Below are 16563 nucleotides of genomic sequence, written 5' to 3'. Positions count from 1 at the left end.
CTTAACCAAGAGGTCTCAGGTTCGATTCCCCTTGGGTACGGAGTCGCCTTGAATGTTATATTACCAACAAACTAACAATCAATTAGTAAATTTATTAGAAAAACAAATAATCATACTAACGTGTTTAAAATTTATTACCAACAAGGGTTGTGGTGGAGTGGTAAGTACTCCTTCATCCTTAACCAAGAGGTCTCAGGTTCGATTCCCCTTGGGTACGGAGTCGCCTTTGTTAGGGAGCGTGGGACTTATCGGTGTGAATCCGGATTTAGTCGGGCTCCGGTGTGGGTGCCAGACACCGGATGGGAAACCAAAAAAAAAAGTATTTAAAATTTATTGGTAAATTACCAACCAACAGAATCGAATAATGAAGAAAAAAATTTATCAACTCCTTTTCAATGCATTAGTAAAGGTACTAACGATATACTAACCAAAAATTAGTTGGTGAATTTACCAACGGAAATTTCAGGGCCATGCTTCAAAATTTTGTAACAACATCTTTGGGTGTTTACCAACTGATTTTTGGTTGGTAAGTTTACCAACAAATTAAAATCGGTTGGTAATATTTACCGACGAGCCTTTTAGCAACGGATTAATATAAGTTGACATTTGGTTGGTAACTCAATTTGCCAACCAATTTGATCAATTTACCAACGAATTTTTTTGTTGGTAATTGGAGTTCCTTTTGTAGTGATCAATGCCTTCTCCATTTGCTTCCCATTTGGATGTGTATCGAGCTCGTAAATTGTAGTGTTTGCACCAAAACTACGTATTAGAGTTTCGATACTGTGAGAAATGCAACAACTACTCTTGGTGAAAATTACCACTGAGCTTGATGTTCCCAACTTCATCACCATATCCATGCTTAAATAACTACAATAATTAATGAGTAAATATAGTTTGGCCAAATGCCAAGATATGTATGTATAGCTTTTAGTGAAGAGGAAAGAAATTGTGAAGTGAATTAGAGGTTTGATTTGTTGTTGAGTAAATTGAACATATGATGAAGCTATATATAGAGAACATATCTAATTAGAATAAGTTGGATATATCTAGATTTTTCATGATAAGGGCATCATGCCTTATCTATCTTTAAAATATGCTCACAACATTAATATTGTTGCATTTCCAGTGTACATAGTATGCCCTCTTGAAAATAATATATATCATCTAAAGGAAAAGAGAAACCTATATTATATCCAGTTGGAGTGACTTTTTTAAATAGAATCTTATTTTTAATTTGAGATTTTTTTTCTTTAAAAGAATATATCCTCGTTGACATGTTGAAAACAAGTCCACATTATACTATCCGTACCAGAGAGAATGTAGTACATGAATTGTTGTTCTATGAAAATCATTGCTCCCTTAGCACCTCCGAAGGTCACAAATATTATAGTACTTCTCCGTTTCAATTTGTTTATAAGCTTATTATTAGAAATTAAAATTTTTTCCGCTGCGAATCAAGAGAAGATCTGTGCTATAGAACATAATTTTTTAATTTCCCACTCATTTTTTATTAAACTGCCTCAATGGGAAAATATGGTGGGAAACAAGAACAATACGCAAATTTTCTAATTTTTCCGTAAGAAAATATTACTATTTTTTCTTTTCTCATTGATGATTCAATTAAAATATTTGTGAGTATAGCCACTGAACATTTTTCAGTGCGAAAATAGTTTTTTTTTTTGGTAGTGGCTAAAGGGAAAGAAACATTTTTTAAAACGGATTGAAAAGGAAAATAAGACAAATAAATAGAAATCCATGGAGTATGTTTTAGTCTAAAAGATATATGTGGCACTTCTTTTTTGATTTGAGGATAAAATAAAATCTTCAAAAGATGTCTGGTACTAGAATTAACAAGAAGAAAGAAAGGAATTTCGAAACAATATTCTTTTACTTTGATCACGACTAACTTAGGTGAAAATTTCTTCAGAAATATTCCAAATGGTAGACAGATCACATGATCAATTGTCCTCTTATCATCTATTGATTCTTTCTGAAAAAAAAGTGTTACAAATTAAAGAAGATATAGTCCTTTGCTACCTTTGAAAAGCTAGGTATAAGAGCCTATTATTTGGCTTGCCAAATATTCTTATACTGTTATTCTACACGATCTAGAGTTTAGTTACTTAACTTAATTTTTCAACTAAGTGTGAANTTTCTCTTACATGAGGATATGAGGTTGATGTTGAGACACTGTTAGATATATCTGTCGATTATGAATTATGTAGTATAGGTTGTTGGTTCGCTGTTAGAATGAAGTTTCGGTGGTTCGGTTGGGATTGAAATGAGTTGTTTGTAGCTGCTAGTTTAGCTTAGTTTAGTGTTACTTGCGAGTACCTGTTGCTTTTGGTACTCACCCTTGCTTCTACACAGTTGTGTAGGTTGACAGCTCTATCAGATCCGGCTTATTACTCATCTTCAGATTAGAGCTTCCAGACTTACTTGAGAGGTAGCGGTTCATTCCAGACGTGCCCTCAAGTTATCTATATTTATTGTTCTGTTCTATTCTAGAACTTTAACTATTAGACTTGTATATTTTATTCAGATTCCGTATTAGAGGTTTGTACATGTGACAACCAATTCTGGGGTTATGTTGAGTTTATTTAAAGACTTCCGCTTATCTTTCTATCTTATTCTTGTTTTATTAATTCCGCATCATCGAGTTTTTGGGTGTTAGGCTTACGTGTCCGGTGGGGTTTGGGCACGTGTCATCACATCCGGTTTTGGGGTGTGACAATTTCAATTGGCATTCCATAAGACGAGTATAATTCCAGTTAGGTTCTAGGAGGTTACTCTATCCTATAACCCTAGTTCATGCCTAGATAAAAGATAATATCTTCCTTTTGAAGAGGCATATCGAATATCACATTAACATCTGGGTATTTGTAAAGATCAAATTTTGAATATCTCATAAACTCTTCGGTATTTATTATAAAGAACAAAATCTCAAATATCCATATAAACTCTTGGGTATTCATAAAGATCAAAATCTCGAATATCCCATAAACACTTGGATATTCATAAAGATCAAAATCTCGATTATCTCATAAACTTTGGGGATATTCATAAAGAGATCAAAGAAGTCCAAATCATCCCTAATTTGAGAATATGCTATTAACAACTCTCGAATTATGGAGAAAAGCTAGAGGTAAAAATAAAGGGCGGAACAAAAAGTGCACATGCACTGTTTATCAACAAAATATTTCGTTAAAGATGCATCTCGAATATTTCCTAAACAATCGGGATACTCATTAAGACATGAAGATATGTGAGACGACCCTTCTTGATAATCAAATACTTCAAGAAGATCTATAAATTCTTTCATGGAGATCAAGTTCAAATCCTTAATTAGAGAAACATAATACTAACAAATTAAACCTCGAACTAAGACAAAATTCAGAGAGAAGAACCAAGAGAAGAACAAAACTGTACCCACATTGTTTTATCAATAATATTCTTGTTTCTTCATATTTTGTTTGTGGTTGATTTATTTTATTTTTCATATATTTAACATTTGTTGCAAACAGAATAGTAAGTAAATTAATAACATAATATTTTACATGAAAAACATCCGTCTCAAAAGGTGTGTAAAACCACGACATGTATGCCTACCGAATTTGACTCCAACTTCACTAAATCATTGAGCCTCAACAATTTAAGATTACAAACTCCATAATCTAAAAAAATAACTCTAAATCATAAACTTCAACAAAAACCTCTCAAGGTATGTGTTCTCAAGTCTTTGAGTTATCATAAACTTGTAAACAAACACTCCTAATTCAGCTTATAACTCACTGAACTAAGATTACATCAACATTACTTCCCTNAAATCATAAACTTCAACAAAAACCTCTCAAGGTATGTGTTCTCAAGTCTTCCAGTTATCATAAACTTGTAAACAAACACTCTTAATTCAGCTTATAACTCACTGAACTAAGATTACATCAACATTACTTCCCTTTAAGCAAAACTCTTCAGAAAGTTGTTCTTCATTTCAAACTCGACAGACTCAAACTCTCTTGACTTAGAGTTCTACTTCAAGTAAGCCACACTCCTTCTTCAATTCAAGCTCCTTGTCCCTTTACTCTCCTTCGTCAAATCAAATTCATTAATTCTTTTGTGTTGTAATCGAACTCCAACTCTTCAGCGCATGTACAAACTCTCCATCAACTCAAATTCTTTTGAACTTGAGTTCTAATTCAAGTGAAACTCCTTCTTTAAATCAAACTCTTTGATTCTTTAGTGTTGTAGTTGAACTTTAACTCCTCAATTTAGCACATGTTTGTTTCATTGAATTTATGACATAATTATCACCTGTTTCCTGATTATTGCACGCTTGTCTTTCTTTATTCATTAGTGATCTTGCTACGGATTCAGCTTCTTGAGACAGTGCATCTATGAACCAGGTTGACTTACATGTTTCATGTTACTTTGTTAATAATCAAAATTGTATAAAACCCAACATGTACTCTCATGTCTCAATTTATGTAGTACTTTTTCACTACGTACATTATATTTTAAATGAGAAAAGAGGCAATGTTGAGGGGTATATTTTCCCCTTTTTCCTAAAAAAAATTACTTTAAACTCAAGAGTATGTTTTTAGAGAAAAGGGTAAAAAATATTCCTCATTTTTTAAATATTAGTTAAGTTTGTTGGAAGTGTTATTTTATTTATGAACTATTTATTTCACGTCTGTTGGTCTTTTGTTTAGTTGAATTATTCAACTCCTAGTTATTAGGAAGTAGACGTGTTTTCAGTTTAGATAACAGAGTTTGTTAGGAGTCCTAGTAGTAGTGGGTTTAGTGCTTAAACATAAAATCTCTGTAAAAGTCTATATAATAGACTTTTCTTGTTGCTATTGATATAAGAGTGTTACGCAGTTTCTTGTTTTCTTCTGTTGAGTTTTTCTAGCAACTATATTCATTGTTCTGCTTGACATATCTTATTAGTGGTATCAGAGCAAGGTTAGATCCAGAAGAAAAACAAAAAAAAAAAACCTGTGAGGTAGAGTTTGCCTAGAAATTTTATTTTTTCTATGGCTTCAGAGAGCAACTTTGTGCAAGCAGCCATTCCTCGTTTTGATGGTCATGATGACCATTGGAGTATGCTGATGGAAAACTTTCTAAGGTCAAAGGAGTATTGGCCAATTGTGGAAGACGGCATTGGTGTTCCAGCGGAAGGCGAAGTTTTGACAAATGCTCAAAAGGCAGAGTTCGAAGCAAGAAAATTGAAAGATTTGAAAGCAAAAAATTATCTCTTTCAGGCTATTGAGCGTCCTATCTTGGAAACTATTCTTTGCAAAGAAACTTCCAAGGATATATGGGACTCAATGAAAAAGAAGTATCAAGGCACTACAAGAGTGAAGCAAACACAACTTCAAGCCTTGAGAAGGGACTTCGAAACTTTACAGATGAAGGAAGGTGAATCTGTCACTAGCTATTGGGCCAGAACCATGGAGATAAGCAACAAGATGCGATTTCATGGCGAGAAGATGAATGATGTCACAATCGTTGAAAATATACTGCGTTCATTGACACCGAAATATGATTATGTCGTTTGCTCTATTGAGGAGTCAAAAGACATAGATGCTTTGTCTCTTGATGAATTGCAAAGCTCTTTGTTGGTGCATGAGCAGAAGATGACCCGAAGTTCAACTTCTGAGGAGCAGGCCCTGAAGGCTTCTACTTTTATTTCTTCCAATTCTAGAGGAAGGGGTAGAGGTAGAGGTAGAGGNNNCTAGAATTTTTATTTAAGAAGTTTCAAAAATAAAAATATCATGTAATAACACATTGTAGTATAAGATATTATTATTTTTATTTATACACCAAGAACCAAATCAAATAGGTAGAACAAAACAACCATCCAAATACACTTGTTAGCTTAATATAATTAATTTCTATACCCAAATAGCATTAGCCCTAATGAGCAATTGTTTAAGCTTTCCCCTCAGATTAAGGCTCATTATCTCATTTGCACCACCAACTAACTCTTTTCCTATAAATATTGCTGGAACACTTGGCTGACACCCTAGTTCCATCAATGCCTTCTCCATTTTCTTCCCATTTGAATGTGTATCGAGCTCGTAAATTATAGGGTTTGCTCCAAAATTACGGATTAGTGTTTCAATGCTGTGAGAAATGCAACAACTACTCTTGGTGAAAATCACTACAGAGCTTGATGTTCCCAACTTCATCACCATGTCCATGGTTAAACAACTTCAAGAAATAATTAGTTTGGCCAAAATGCCAATATATGTATATAGTTTTTAGTGAAGAGGAAAGAAGTTGTGAAGTGAATTTGAGGGTTGATTTGTTGTTGAGAAAATTAAACCTAGCATGAAGCTATATATAGAGGCACTATCTATATGTTAGCTAAAAGAGAAAAAAAAAGTGAAGATATATCTAATTAGAACAAGTTGGATTTATATAGATTTTTCATGATAAGGGCATGCATGCCTTATCTACCTTTAAAATATTCTCAGAACATTGATATTGTTGCATTTCCGGTGTACATAGTATGCCCTCTTGAAAATAATGTATATAATCTAAAGGAAAAAAGAAACCTATAATGCTCTGAGAATATTTTTTAATTTGAGATAATTTTTTTTGAAAATTTTAAAGAATATATCCACATGCATTGACATGTTGTTGATATCAAGTCCACATTATATACTATCCGTACCACAGAGATAAACTTTGTTAAAATTCCCTTTGGAAGGGAATGTAGTACATCTGTACATGAATTGTTGGAATATGAAAATGGCCCCCTTAGTACCTCCAAAGGTCACATATACTAGTGTACTTTTCCGTTTTCAATTTGTTTATATGATTTTGACTTGACGGACAAAGATATTTTCTACCGCAAATTAGTTGTATTATAGAGCATGATTATATTTTCCCACTCATTTTCCACTGGATCAGCTCATTGGAAAAATGCATGGGAAACAAGAATAGTGGGAAATTCCCTAATTTTTCTATTTGAAACATAATTATTTTTTTCTTTTCTTACCGATTCAATCAAAATATATGTGAGAATAGTTGCTTAACATTTTTCACTTGGAAATTTCAATGGGGAAATAATGATTTTTTAGTAGTGGCTAAAGATATATAGACCCTATCAAAGTGCTCTTTGATTTTATGGTCTTAAACATGTCCGATAAAAAGTTGAAATTAAAACGAAGGGGTATCATTTTAGTTTCTAAAAAATATATATGACACATTTTTTGTTTTGGATCTGAGGATAAAATAAAATCTTCAAAAGATGTGTGGTACTTCGAATTACAATATTCTTTTACTTTGATGATCATGACTAACAATATTCTTCAGAAATATTCCAAAGTACAGTACATACATCACATGATCAACTGTCCTCTTATCATCTATTGATTCTTTCTGAGAGAAAAAAAAAAGTGCTAAGAAGAAGAAATAGTCCTTTGCTACCTGACGAGAGGGAGTTGCTCGGATGGTAACCACCCATCACTTCCAACTTGAAGGTTGCGAGTTTGAGTCACCAAGGGAGCAAAAGGGGTGGGAGCTCCTAGGGAGGGATTAAAAAAAAAAAGTCCTTTGCATTTCCTGTCTCAATTTAAGTAACATTTTTTTAACTATTATTATTGAAATCGGAAAAGGGGAAGAAATGGCAGGTATATTTATCCTTTTTCCCTAAAAAAAATTATTATTATTTTTTAAAATTAAAACTTTGTCTTCATTGATCTTAGAGTGCAAAAAGTTACAGATCGAGTTTGGCATCTCAAACTATATACAAGATCTTTTAGAAGAGGCTAGTATATTTGTTCTACTCCTACCCAAAACCGCCTTAATGACCGAGAAATCTAAGGAGGTTCGTACGTAACATTCCTGTCCTTTACATCTTTGATCCTATCCCCGTATCGTAGTTTTCTGGTAGGTTTATCATTCAAATATGAATGTGTGACATTATGTAATGACATAGACTGATACAATTTATACAAATATTGTATCTATAAAATTAATACAATATGATACAACTATAACAAATACTCCCTCTGTCCTTAATTACTTGTCAACTTTTGAATTGACACACTTATTAAGAAAACAATTAATGATATAGTGAGTTTACCATTTTATCCCTATTAATTATGAAATGGATGAAAAGTTCTACATTTTTCAAAGTAATTAGTCATTTAATTGAGGGCATAATAGGTAAAAAAAAATTGTCCTTTCTTGATTTGTCAAAATGAACAAGTAATTAGGGACAACTATAAAAGAAAAAGTGAACAAGTAATTAGGGACAGAGGAAGTACAATTTAATACGCTACATTATGAAACAATACGTAACAACCATAGACTAAACAAAGTGTAAGGGATGGGACTAAAAGAAATTATTTTAAAGTTGATTATGCTTTTAGGGAAAAGGGTAAAAAATATCCCTCTATTTTCGTAAATTAATGAAGTTTGTCCCTAATTATATTATAGGGCCAATGTCACGCCCCGAGCCTACACCCTGGACGTGGCCAACACTAGAAGACCATTGCTGGCCCCCAAGCGAACCCTTGACCTGGCTTTCTTAACTTAGCGGAAACTTAAATCAACAACATAACTCAACATAACTCAATGCAATGCAAGGTTATAAAACAACCTAATTGATAAAAATCTGGCCAAAAAGGCAACTCGAGTCCCAAAATAGAATATTTACATATATACATAGATGAGAGACTCAAAACCAACTGACTGACTGTCTATGAAGCCTCTATAATACTGGGATGAATGTTGGGACAGACCCCACAACATCCTAATAAAACAAAACTAAGAGAACAAAATAATCGAGTCCTCCGGAATGCAAAGAGGCTCACCACTGACTCTGAAGTACTCAACTGGATCAACGGCGAACCGGATGCTGACCCTGGGTACCTGTGTCTGCATCATAATAAGATGCAGGCCAACTGGGCATCAGTACATTGAATGTACGAGTATGCGAGCTGGAAAGCTAAACCACAACTTAAGCTTGAAAGGAGTACAAAGGAACTCTTACCTTGGCTCTGTTCAACTCATGAATAACTGAACTCAATATATAAAGCAATAAGACACATGCAATATATAAAGCTTGTAAAATAGTGTAAACAACTTAGTTCGTTAAGGATAAAACGATAACAAACTCAACTTTACTTATTTAAAAGTAATATAACTTTAGTGGGAGATTCTTTAACCAACAATCACCACTATGAGCCCTAGTGGTGATACAACGTTTTACCTCACGTTGTCCAAGGACCATCCTATACCTTGCCGTGATATAGGAAGTTAACTTTACTAAGTGGATTCACTAGCTTAATCTTACGGATTCATCTAAAAAGTATGACCTGTTAACTCCCATGTTGGCGCATGGTTCTTATGGAGAGTTGAGTTAATATGAACTCGTGTCTCCAATTCGGTGCTCAAGACTATTCTCAAAAATACTTAGCTCATAAGTGTTTTAAACACATCTTTCTTTATTTGAGATAATTACTCAAAACTTTGCCCGAAGGCTCACTTGGAAACAATGTTCCTTTTTCTTGAAAACTAGCCCAAAGGCTCTTTTGGAATCATAGTTCCTTTCTTACTCAAATGTAAAAACATTTGGAAACTTCTTTGGGAATACATAGTTCCCTAATAACTTTTGAGAAATGAACTCAACTTTAAACTCTTGACTTAACTTGAAACTTTTGACTCTTTACTCTTTACTTGACTTGAAACTTGAGCCTTAAAATGAAGTAAAAACATTCAATAAAGACTCTTGAACAACTTTAAAGACTTACCTTGACTCACTTCTTTAACTTCTAACTCAACTCTTAACTTCACTTGACTTGGAAACTAACTCTCCTTGAATTGGAATCATGAATTCAAGGTGTTTGATTACATGTTATGGACGAGTTCTTGACGTTTAAACGTACCTTGGGGTGTTGGAAACAACTAGGGAACATAGGTACAATACCTAGGAACATGCATGAGAAAGTGGGGAAGGAATGGGAAGACTTGGCGCTCTTGGCGCTCTGAGAAGCGCGGAGCGACAAACTTCAAACTTCAGAGGGGTCTGGTTGGGGCTCTGGCTGGCGCGACGCCCCAACCCTTTTCCCCGAAAACTCAACTTTTCTCCTCCTTTTCTCCAACTCTAAACCTTCTGAACTTCAAAGCTTTATCCCCCAAACACTTAGGATCATCAAAACCCTTAACATACACTAGATTCAACTCAAAAACACCACCGGAAACATACACCAAACCAACAAGAACTACAACACAACACAACTACAACTTCAACAATTCCAACCAACAACTTCAATCAAACATAATCAATATTTTCTCGAAATTAAACGAGCTTGGCGTGTGGGGGAAAGAACCAACCCAACATTATGAACTCACATAACTTAATAGGGATCACCCCGAAGGAAACCACGACGATCTTTACGAAGTTTGCTTCTTTTTCTCCTTTCTCTCCTTTTCTCTCAAGAACCCTAACTCTTACTCTTTTTTAAAAGGGAAAAACTGATCAAAAATCAGTCTTACACCTTAATATATATCCAAAGACAAGGCTAGGGAAAAGACCAAAATACCCTTACAATTTCCGGACGGATGCCCTGCCAACTGCCCAACTTTCAAAGGGCATAACTCGCTCATACGAACTCAGAAACAAGTAAACTCGATGGCGTTGGAAAGACCAATCCACGAACTTTGCAACCATAACTGGAACCACACCTAGATCATCCTGAGCTAGGAGTTATAACTGTTCAAAGTTGGCCAAAAATTCATTATTTTTCCATACTTAACCAAATTTTCCAGATTTTTAATTCTTTCCAAAAAGACTATTTCCAAGTTTTAAGCTTCTTCCTAGTCTCCAACTTGCAAGATGTCACAGCCAAATATACCTCTGTTGTGACTAAAGTATGCAAAAATGTCTCTACTTTGAATGAAATCTTCCAAATCAAACAAAAAATTACTCACTCCCCTCTTTTAATATGATTTGACACAACCCACCAAACAAAATAAATCATATCAAATTAAATCCAATTATAAACACATCAATCCACATTTAGGGGAAAATATTCAATTTGATTTGATTTGGGTGATTCTATTCAAAATAGAGATATTTTTGCCTAATTTAATAACGACAAAGGCATATTTAGTTCTATAATGTAACTAAGGATAAATTTAACTAATAGACGAAAATACGCGGATATTTTAAACTCTTTTCCCGTGTTTTTATGATTGTCGAGACAAGGATATTTATACATGGGCACTATTTGTTGTTTACAAGTTCCGAGTTCTAGCATTTTAGAAAATTTTAGTAGCTTAGTTGGTTGGTTATCTGATTTTTCAAAATTGAAAAACGAAAAAAAAAGTTCAAATTTTATAATATATGGCTTGTACAAATTGGAATACATTCCCCTGCCATTACTAAAAAGAGAAAATGTCAATTCGTTTTTATTGTTATAGCCTTTTGCCATATGTGCCATGTGATCTAGTGTCCGAATTACGATCGGTCTTAAAATACTATTTAAATTAATTAAATTGACTCTTGAGAAGAGAAATATGACAGTTAATATAGAACTTGTAAATATTATTTTTGTTAAAGAAAAACAAAATCTAGCTAGAAAAACGTCTGGTTGTTCATTGCACCCTTACTTTTTCAAAATGGATTATTTTTTCAACAGTCAGAATTAATAGAATTCAAAAAGTGAAGTAAGAAAAAGGTAACATAAAATATTCAAAAAACTGAAAAAAAAAAAGAGAAAGCATATAATCAGTGACGGACATTAAAAATCATATCATTACCACATATTATATTATATAGTAGTATATAAGATACTATTATTTATTTATACATCAAGAACCAAATCAAATATGTTGGGGAAAAAAACAACCATCCGAAGCTAAAAGACTATACATATAAGTTGTAAATTTATTAAAAAAACTACAAATACACACTTGTTATCTAGTTAATTATATTTTTTTCGTACAAAATGATGTAATATATCATATTTTAATATGCATCAGTATAAGAAAATGACAGAGCATAACTGCTACTAGTATCTGGAGAGGAGGGTAGGGGTTGATTACAATATTAATTTACTAATACTATTTAGCTTTATATGATTAACAAAAGGAGTTCCAGTTTTGTCTGCTTCCAGCCTCCCAACTGCAAACAAAGGAAGAAGTATCAAATGAGTCTATACCCAAATGGCATTAGCCCAGTAATTGTTTAAGCTTGCCCCTCAGATTAAGGCTCATTATCTCATTAGCACCACCAACTAATTCTTTCCCTATAAATACTGCTGGAACACTTGGTTGACATCCTAGGTTTTTCAATGCCTTCTCCATTTGCTTACCATTTGGATGTGTATTGAGCTCGTAAATCGTAGGATTTGCACCAAAACTACGGATTAGGGTTTTGATGCTGTGAGAAATGCAACAACTACTCTTGGTGAAAATCACTACTGAGTTTGTTGTTCTCAACTCCATCACCATATCCATGATTAAACAACTTCAAGAAATAATTAGTAGTTTGGCCAAAATGCCAAGATATATATATATATATATATGTAGATTTTAGTGAAGAGGAAAGAAGTTTTGAAGTAAATTTGAGAATTGATTTGTTGTTGAGAAAATTGATCCCTATGATGAAGCTAGCTATATATAGAGGCCTTATGCTAGCTAAAAGAGGAGAGAAAAAAAAGGTGAAAATTATCTAATTAGAACAAGTACTTGTTCTAATTAAATATAAGGGCATAATAGCCCTATCTACCTTTAAAATATTCTCAGAACATTAATGTTGCATTTCCACTAGTATGTATGCCCTCTTGAAAATAATGTATCTTTTAATTAAGGAAAAAATAAATTTAAATCTATCAAGTTGGAGTGATCTTTTTTAATAGAATCTTACTTTTAATATAAATGGAAAAAATATATGAAATCTTTAAAGAATATATCTTTATTGACATGTTCAAATCAAGTCCACATTATACTATCCGTACTATATAGAGAGAATATAGTACATGAAGTGTTGTTCTATGAAAATTGGTCCCTTACTACCTCCAAAGGTCACATACATTAGTGTATTCTGATCCTGTTCCGTTTTAATTTGTTTATGTTATTTTTACTTGATATGGTCGGTGGAGTTTAAGAAAATTAAAAAAAAATTGAATTTTTATAGAAATATTCCAAACAGTATATACATCACATAATCCATTGTCCTCTTATTATCTATATATTGATTCTTTTGAGAGAAAAGAAGTGCTAAGAAGAAGAAATAGTAGTCCTTTGCTACCTTTGAAAGGCTAGTATAAGAGCTTATTTAGCCTGCCAATAACTGTTTATTCTGATACACCTTTGTCACAATTTACGTGACATATATTTTGATCAACTACAAATTTAAGAAAAAACAAAAAACTTTTAAAATTTGTGATCTAAAATCATTATACATTATTTGATCCAATAAATAATTATATAAAAAGTAGGGTTTAGATGCGCTTTTGTCATCTCTGCAAATATTATTTAATTCCCATAATCAAATAATATAAAATACTTTAAACTGGATTATATTTTTATGATTCTCGACAAGGACGTTTTATATGGCATTCTCCTGTAATATACCTTGTCCAAATTGGAACCTGTCATTACTTCAAAAAAATAATTAATGTCAAATCCTCTTATTGATATTTTACTAAAAACTTTTCTGAGTAGGAATATTTGCCACATGTGATCTACGGTTCGAATTATCCTTTATTGATATTTAAATAATCATAAGATCAATTGTTTGTAGTCTTCAAAATAATTATTCTTAAGAGTAAATAAGGAAAAAAAAATCTTAAATTTCTAAAACAATAAAATAATTTAAAATAATAATTTATAAAAATCACGACTAATAATTTCAAATTAAGGAAATGTATCCCCCATAAATGTACTAGATTATAAACTCAAGAGTATTTAAATGTACTAGAGATCATTTTATGGCCTTGATATGTATATTATGTATATTTGACATTGTAATGGACCTTGCTCAACCTTAAACTGAAAAGCATAACAAAATAAAGAGCAGTTAATCATATATTATAGTATAAGACATTATTATTTATTTATACATCAAGAACCAAATCAAATAGGTAGAAAAAAACAGCCATCCAAAGAAGCTAAAACACTCTATGTATAAGTTGTATATTTATTATAAAGAAAATGGTCAAATCCCCCCAATCTATTACCGGATTCTCAACTACACACTTAAACTTTACGGGGGTCCTATCACCCCTCTGAACTGTTTTAAAATAGAATAAATAAACCCTTAATGCTGAATTGGCTGAGAAAGTGTATTTATGTTTATTTCATATTTTTATTTTATTTTATTTCTCTTTCTAATTAAATTAAAATAATCTCCCCCACCCCAACCCAACCGCCCCACACTTCTTCTTCTTCACACTCACCCTACACCTCTTCTTCTTTTACACACTTTTGCTTTATTTTTATTTTTCATCACAAATCTCTACAAATATCTTCAGGAATTTTACATATTAACCGTCTCTTACATAATCAAAGAACCTTTAAACAAATTTAGTTATTACTCCCAAATCAAAGTAATAAAATAAAAAACTCAAAATTCAATTTTTTTACCGGAACTATTTCAAACAAACATAGAATTTTCAATTTCCAACACCTTCACAAGCTTTTCTCTCAAACGTTAATTCTAATTTCACATTCTTGAATTTAACCACAAATTGGGGTATTTTAGAAATGGGGCATAAAAAATTCAATTGGATCATAATTTTTTTCAATTGGATTAATTTCAATGTTTTAATTTGGTTTGCTACTTTCACCAACATTAAGAAAAGAAAGAAATTGAATTCAAAATTTATGGCATTCCCATATACTACTTTGGGTATATCCCTTCATAAACCCCAACATGAGTAAAATGTGTAGCAATGAACTTAGAGAAAAATTGTGGGGAATAGGATAAAGATATTGGTCATAGAAACTTTTACTCGTCGGAAAAAATTTACCGTCTTTTCTCTTGCCGGAATGTCAATGGATGAGAAGTGAGTTTGATAATGATGATGTTCTCAATGATAATGGAGGGTTTCTAATGGGGCATATAATAATTTTTTTTAAAAAGGAAAAATAATTCATTTATTATATTTATTGGGTGGCATTGACATGGTGTTGACGTGACACTGCCATGGCATGTGCGTGTGTTACACCACAATACACATGAGTGACTATGTCATTTTAGGGTGAAATTTATTTCCTTATAAAATAGTTCAGAGGGGTAATAAGACCCCTGTGAAGTATGAGTGTGTAGTTGGAAATCCGACCATAGGTTGGAGTGTTTTTGACCATTTTCTCTTTATTATATAAAAAACTCCAAATATATACGCTTGTTATACCTAATTATAATTACTTTCTATACCCAAATGGCATTAGCCCTAATGAGTAATTGCTTAAGCTTGCCCCTCACATTAAGGCTCATTATCTCAGTTGCACCACCAACTAATTCTTTCCCTATAAATATTGCTGGTGTTGGTTGACACCCTAGTTTCATCAATGCCTTTTCCATTTTCTTTCCATTTGGATGAGTATCGAGCTCGTAAATTATAGGGTTTGCTCCAAAACTACGGATAAGAGTTTCGATGCTGTGAGAAATGCAACAACTACTCTTAGTGAATATCACCACTGCACTTGATGTTCCCAACTTCATCACCATATCCATGTTTACACAACTTCAAGAAATTAAATTATGAGTAGTTTTGCCAAATGCCAAGATTTATATATAGCTTTTAGTGAAGAGGAAATTAAAGAAGTTGTGAAGGATACAAGAAATGATATATGAAGGTTTGTGATCAAGTGAATTTGAGGCTAGATTTGTTGTTGAGAAAATTGAACCTATCTTGAAGCTATATATAGAGGCATTATTATATGTGTTAGCTAAAAGAAAAAGTGAAAATTGTTGGATGGATATATGTAGATTGTTCTTGATCAATTGTATGATAAGGTGTTAGTGAAAAATTACAAAATAACAGAATTACAAGATTACAATTGAAAATAAAAATGAAGAAATAAATCTCTTTAGGCTGAGGCGCGGATATCTCGCTCTCTTTAAGGAGATTCAAGCCCACTGCAACAAATGTTTTCACTGGTCCAGCAGTAGTCCTTCTTGACTTGTCCCCTCCAGGATACAACAACCTAATCACAATATATAACTCAACAACTCTAGACAAGAGTTGAGTCCAAAGCTCCACAGAAAGAACACGTCCCTTCAACTAATAAGAACTCTCTTTTTTTTTAACAAACTTTATGCACTCTATATTTTCTTATATGTAAAACAAATGAAGACCACCACTATTTATAGTAGAAGAAGTCTTTCTAGGAATAAATAGGAAGATAACGGGGTACTAAATAGTGAAGATAATAGCCTTAGGAGTTACATATGTTACAAGGTATAATGGAGGAATAAAGAATGAAAATAAAGGGACACTTAAGCCACCAACGGCTTGGGAGTTGCTGCATGCACCAAGAAAATTGTAACATATACACCTCCATTTGGAGTAATGCAGCAATAATTATTTTCAA

General features: G+C 32.7%; 3 protein-coding genes across 3 annotated transcripts; 1 reads left to right on the top strand and 2 right to left on the bottom strand.

The window, feature by feature from the left end:
* Positions 1-5330: 5330 nt before the first annotated feature.
* Positions 5331-5741, top strand: LOC125856190 (uncharacterized). The gene has a single exon (XM_049535738.1). It carries the CDS (start codon positions 5331-5333, stop codon positions 5739-5741), a length of 411 nt encoding a protein of 136 aa, XP_049391695.1.
* Positions 5742-5811: 70 nt separating this feature from the next.
* On the bottom strand, positions 5812-6330 carry LOC125854681 (monothiol glutaredoxin-S2-like). The gene has a single exon (XM_049534271.1). The coding sequence runs from the start codon at positions 6204-6206 to the stop codon at positions 5898-5900; it is 309 nt and encodes a 102-aa protein (XP_049390228.1). The 5' UTR covers positions 6207-6330; the 3' UTR covers positions 5812-5897.
* A 9067-nt stretch (positions 6331-15397) lies between these two features.
* Positions 15398-15703, bottom strand: LOC125856189 (monothiol glutaredoxin-S2-like). Its single transcript, XM_049535737.1, has one exon. It carries the CDS (start codon positions 15701-15703, stop codon positions 15398-15400), a length of 306 nt encoding a protein of 101 aa, XP_049391694.1.
* Between the last annotated feature and the right edge of the window lie 860 nt (positions 15704-16563).

This window comes from Solanum stenotomum, chromosome 2, assembly GCF_019186545.1.
Source record: "Solanum stenotomum isolate F172 chromosome 2, ASM1918654v1, whole genome shotgun sequence".
NCBI classification, from domain to species: domain Eukaryota; kingdom Viridiplantae; phylum Streptophyta; class Magnoliopsida; order Solanales; family Solanaceae; genus Solanum; species Solanum stenotomum.
The sequence above is the reverse complement of the archived record's forward strand: the minus strand, read 5'-3'. Positions and strand labels throughout refer to the sequence as shown.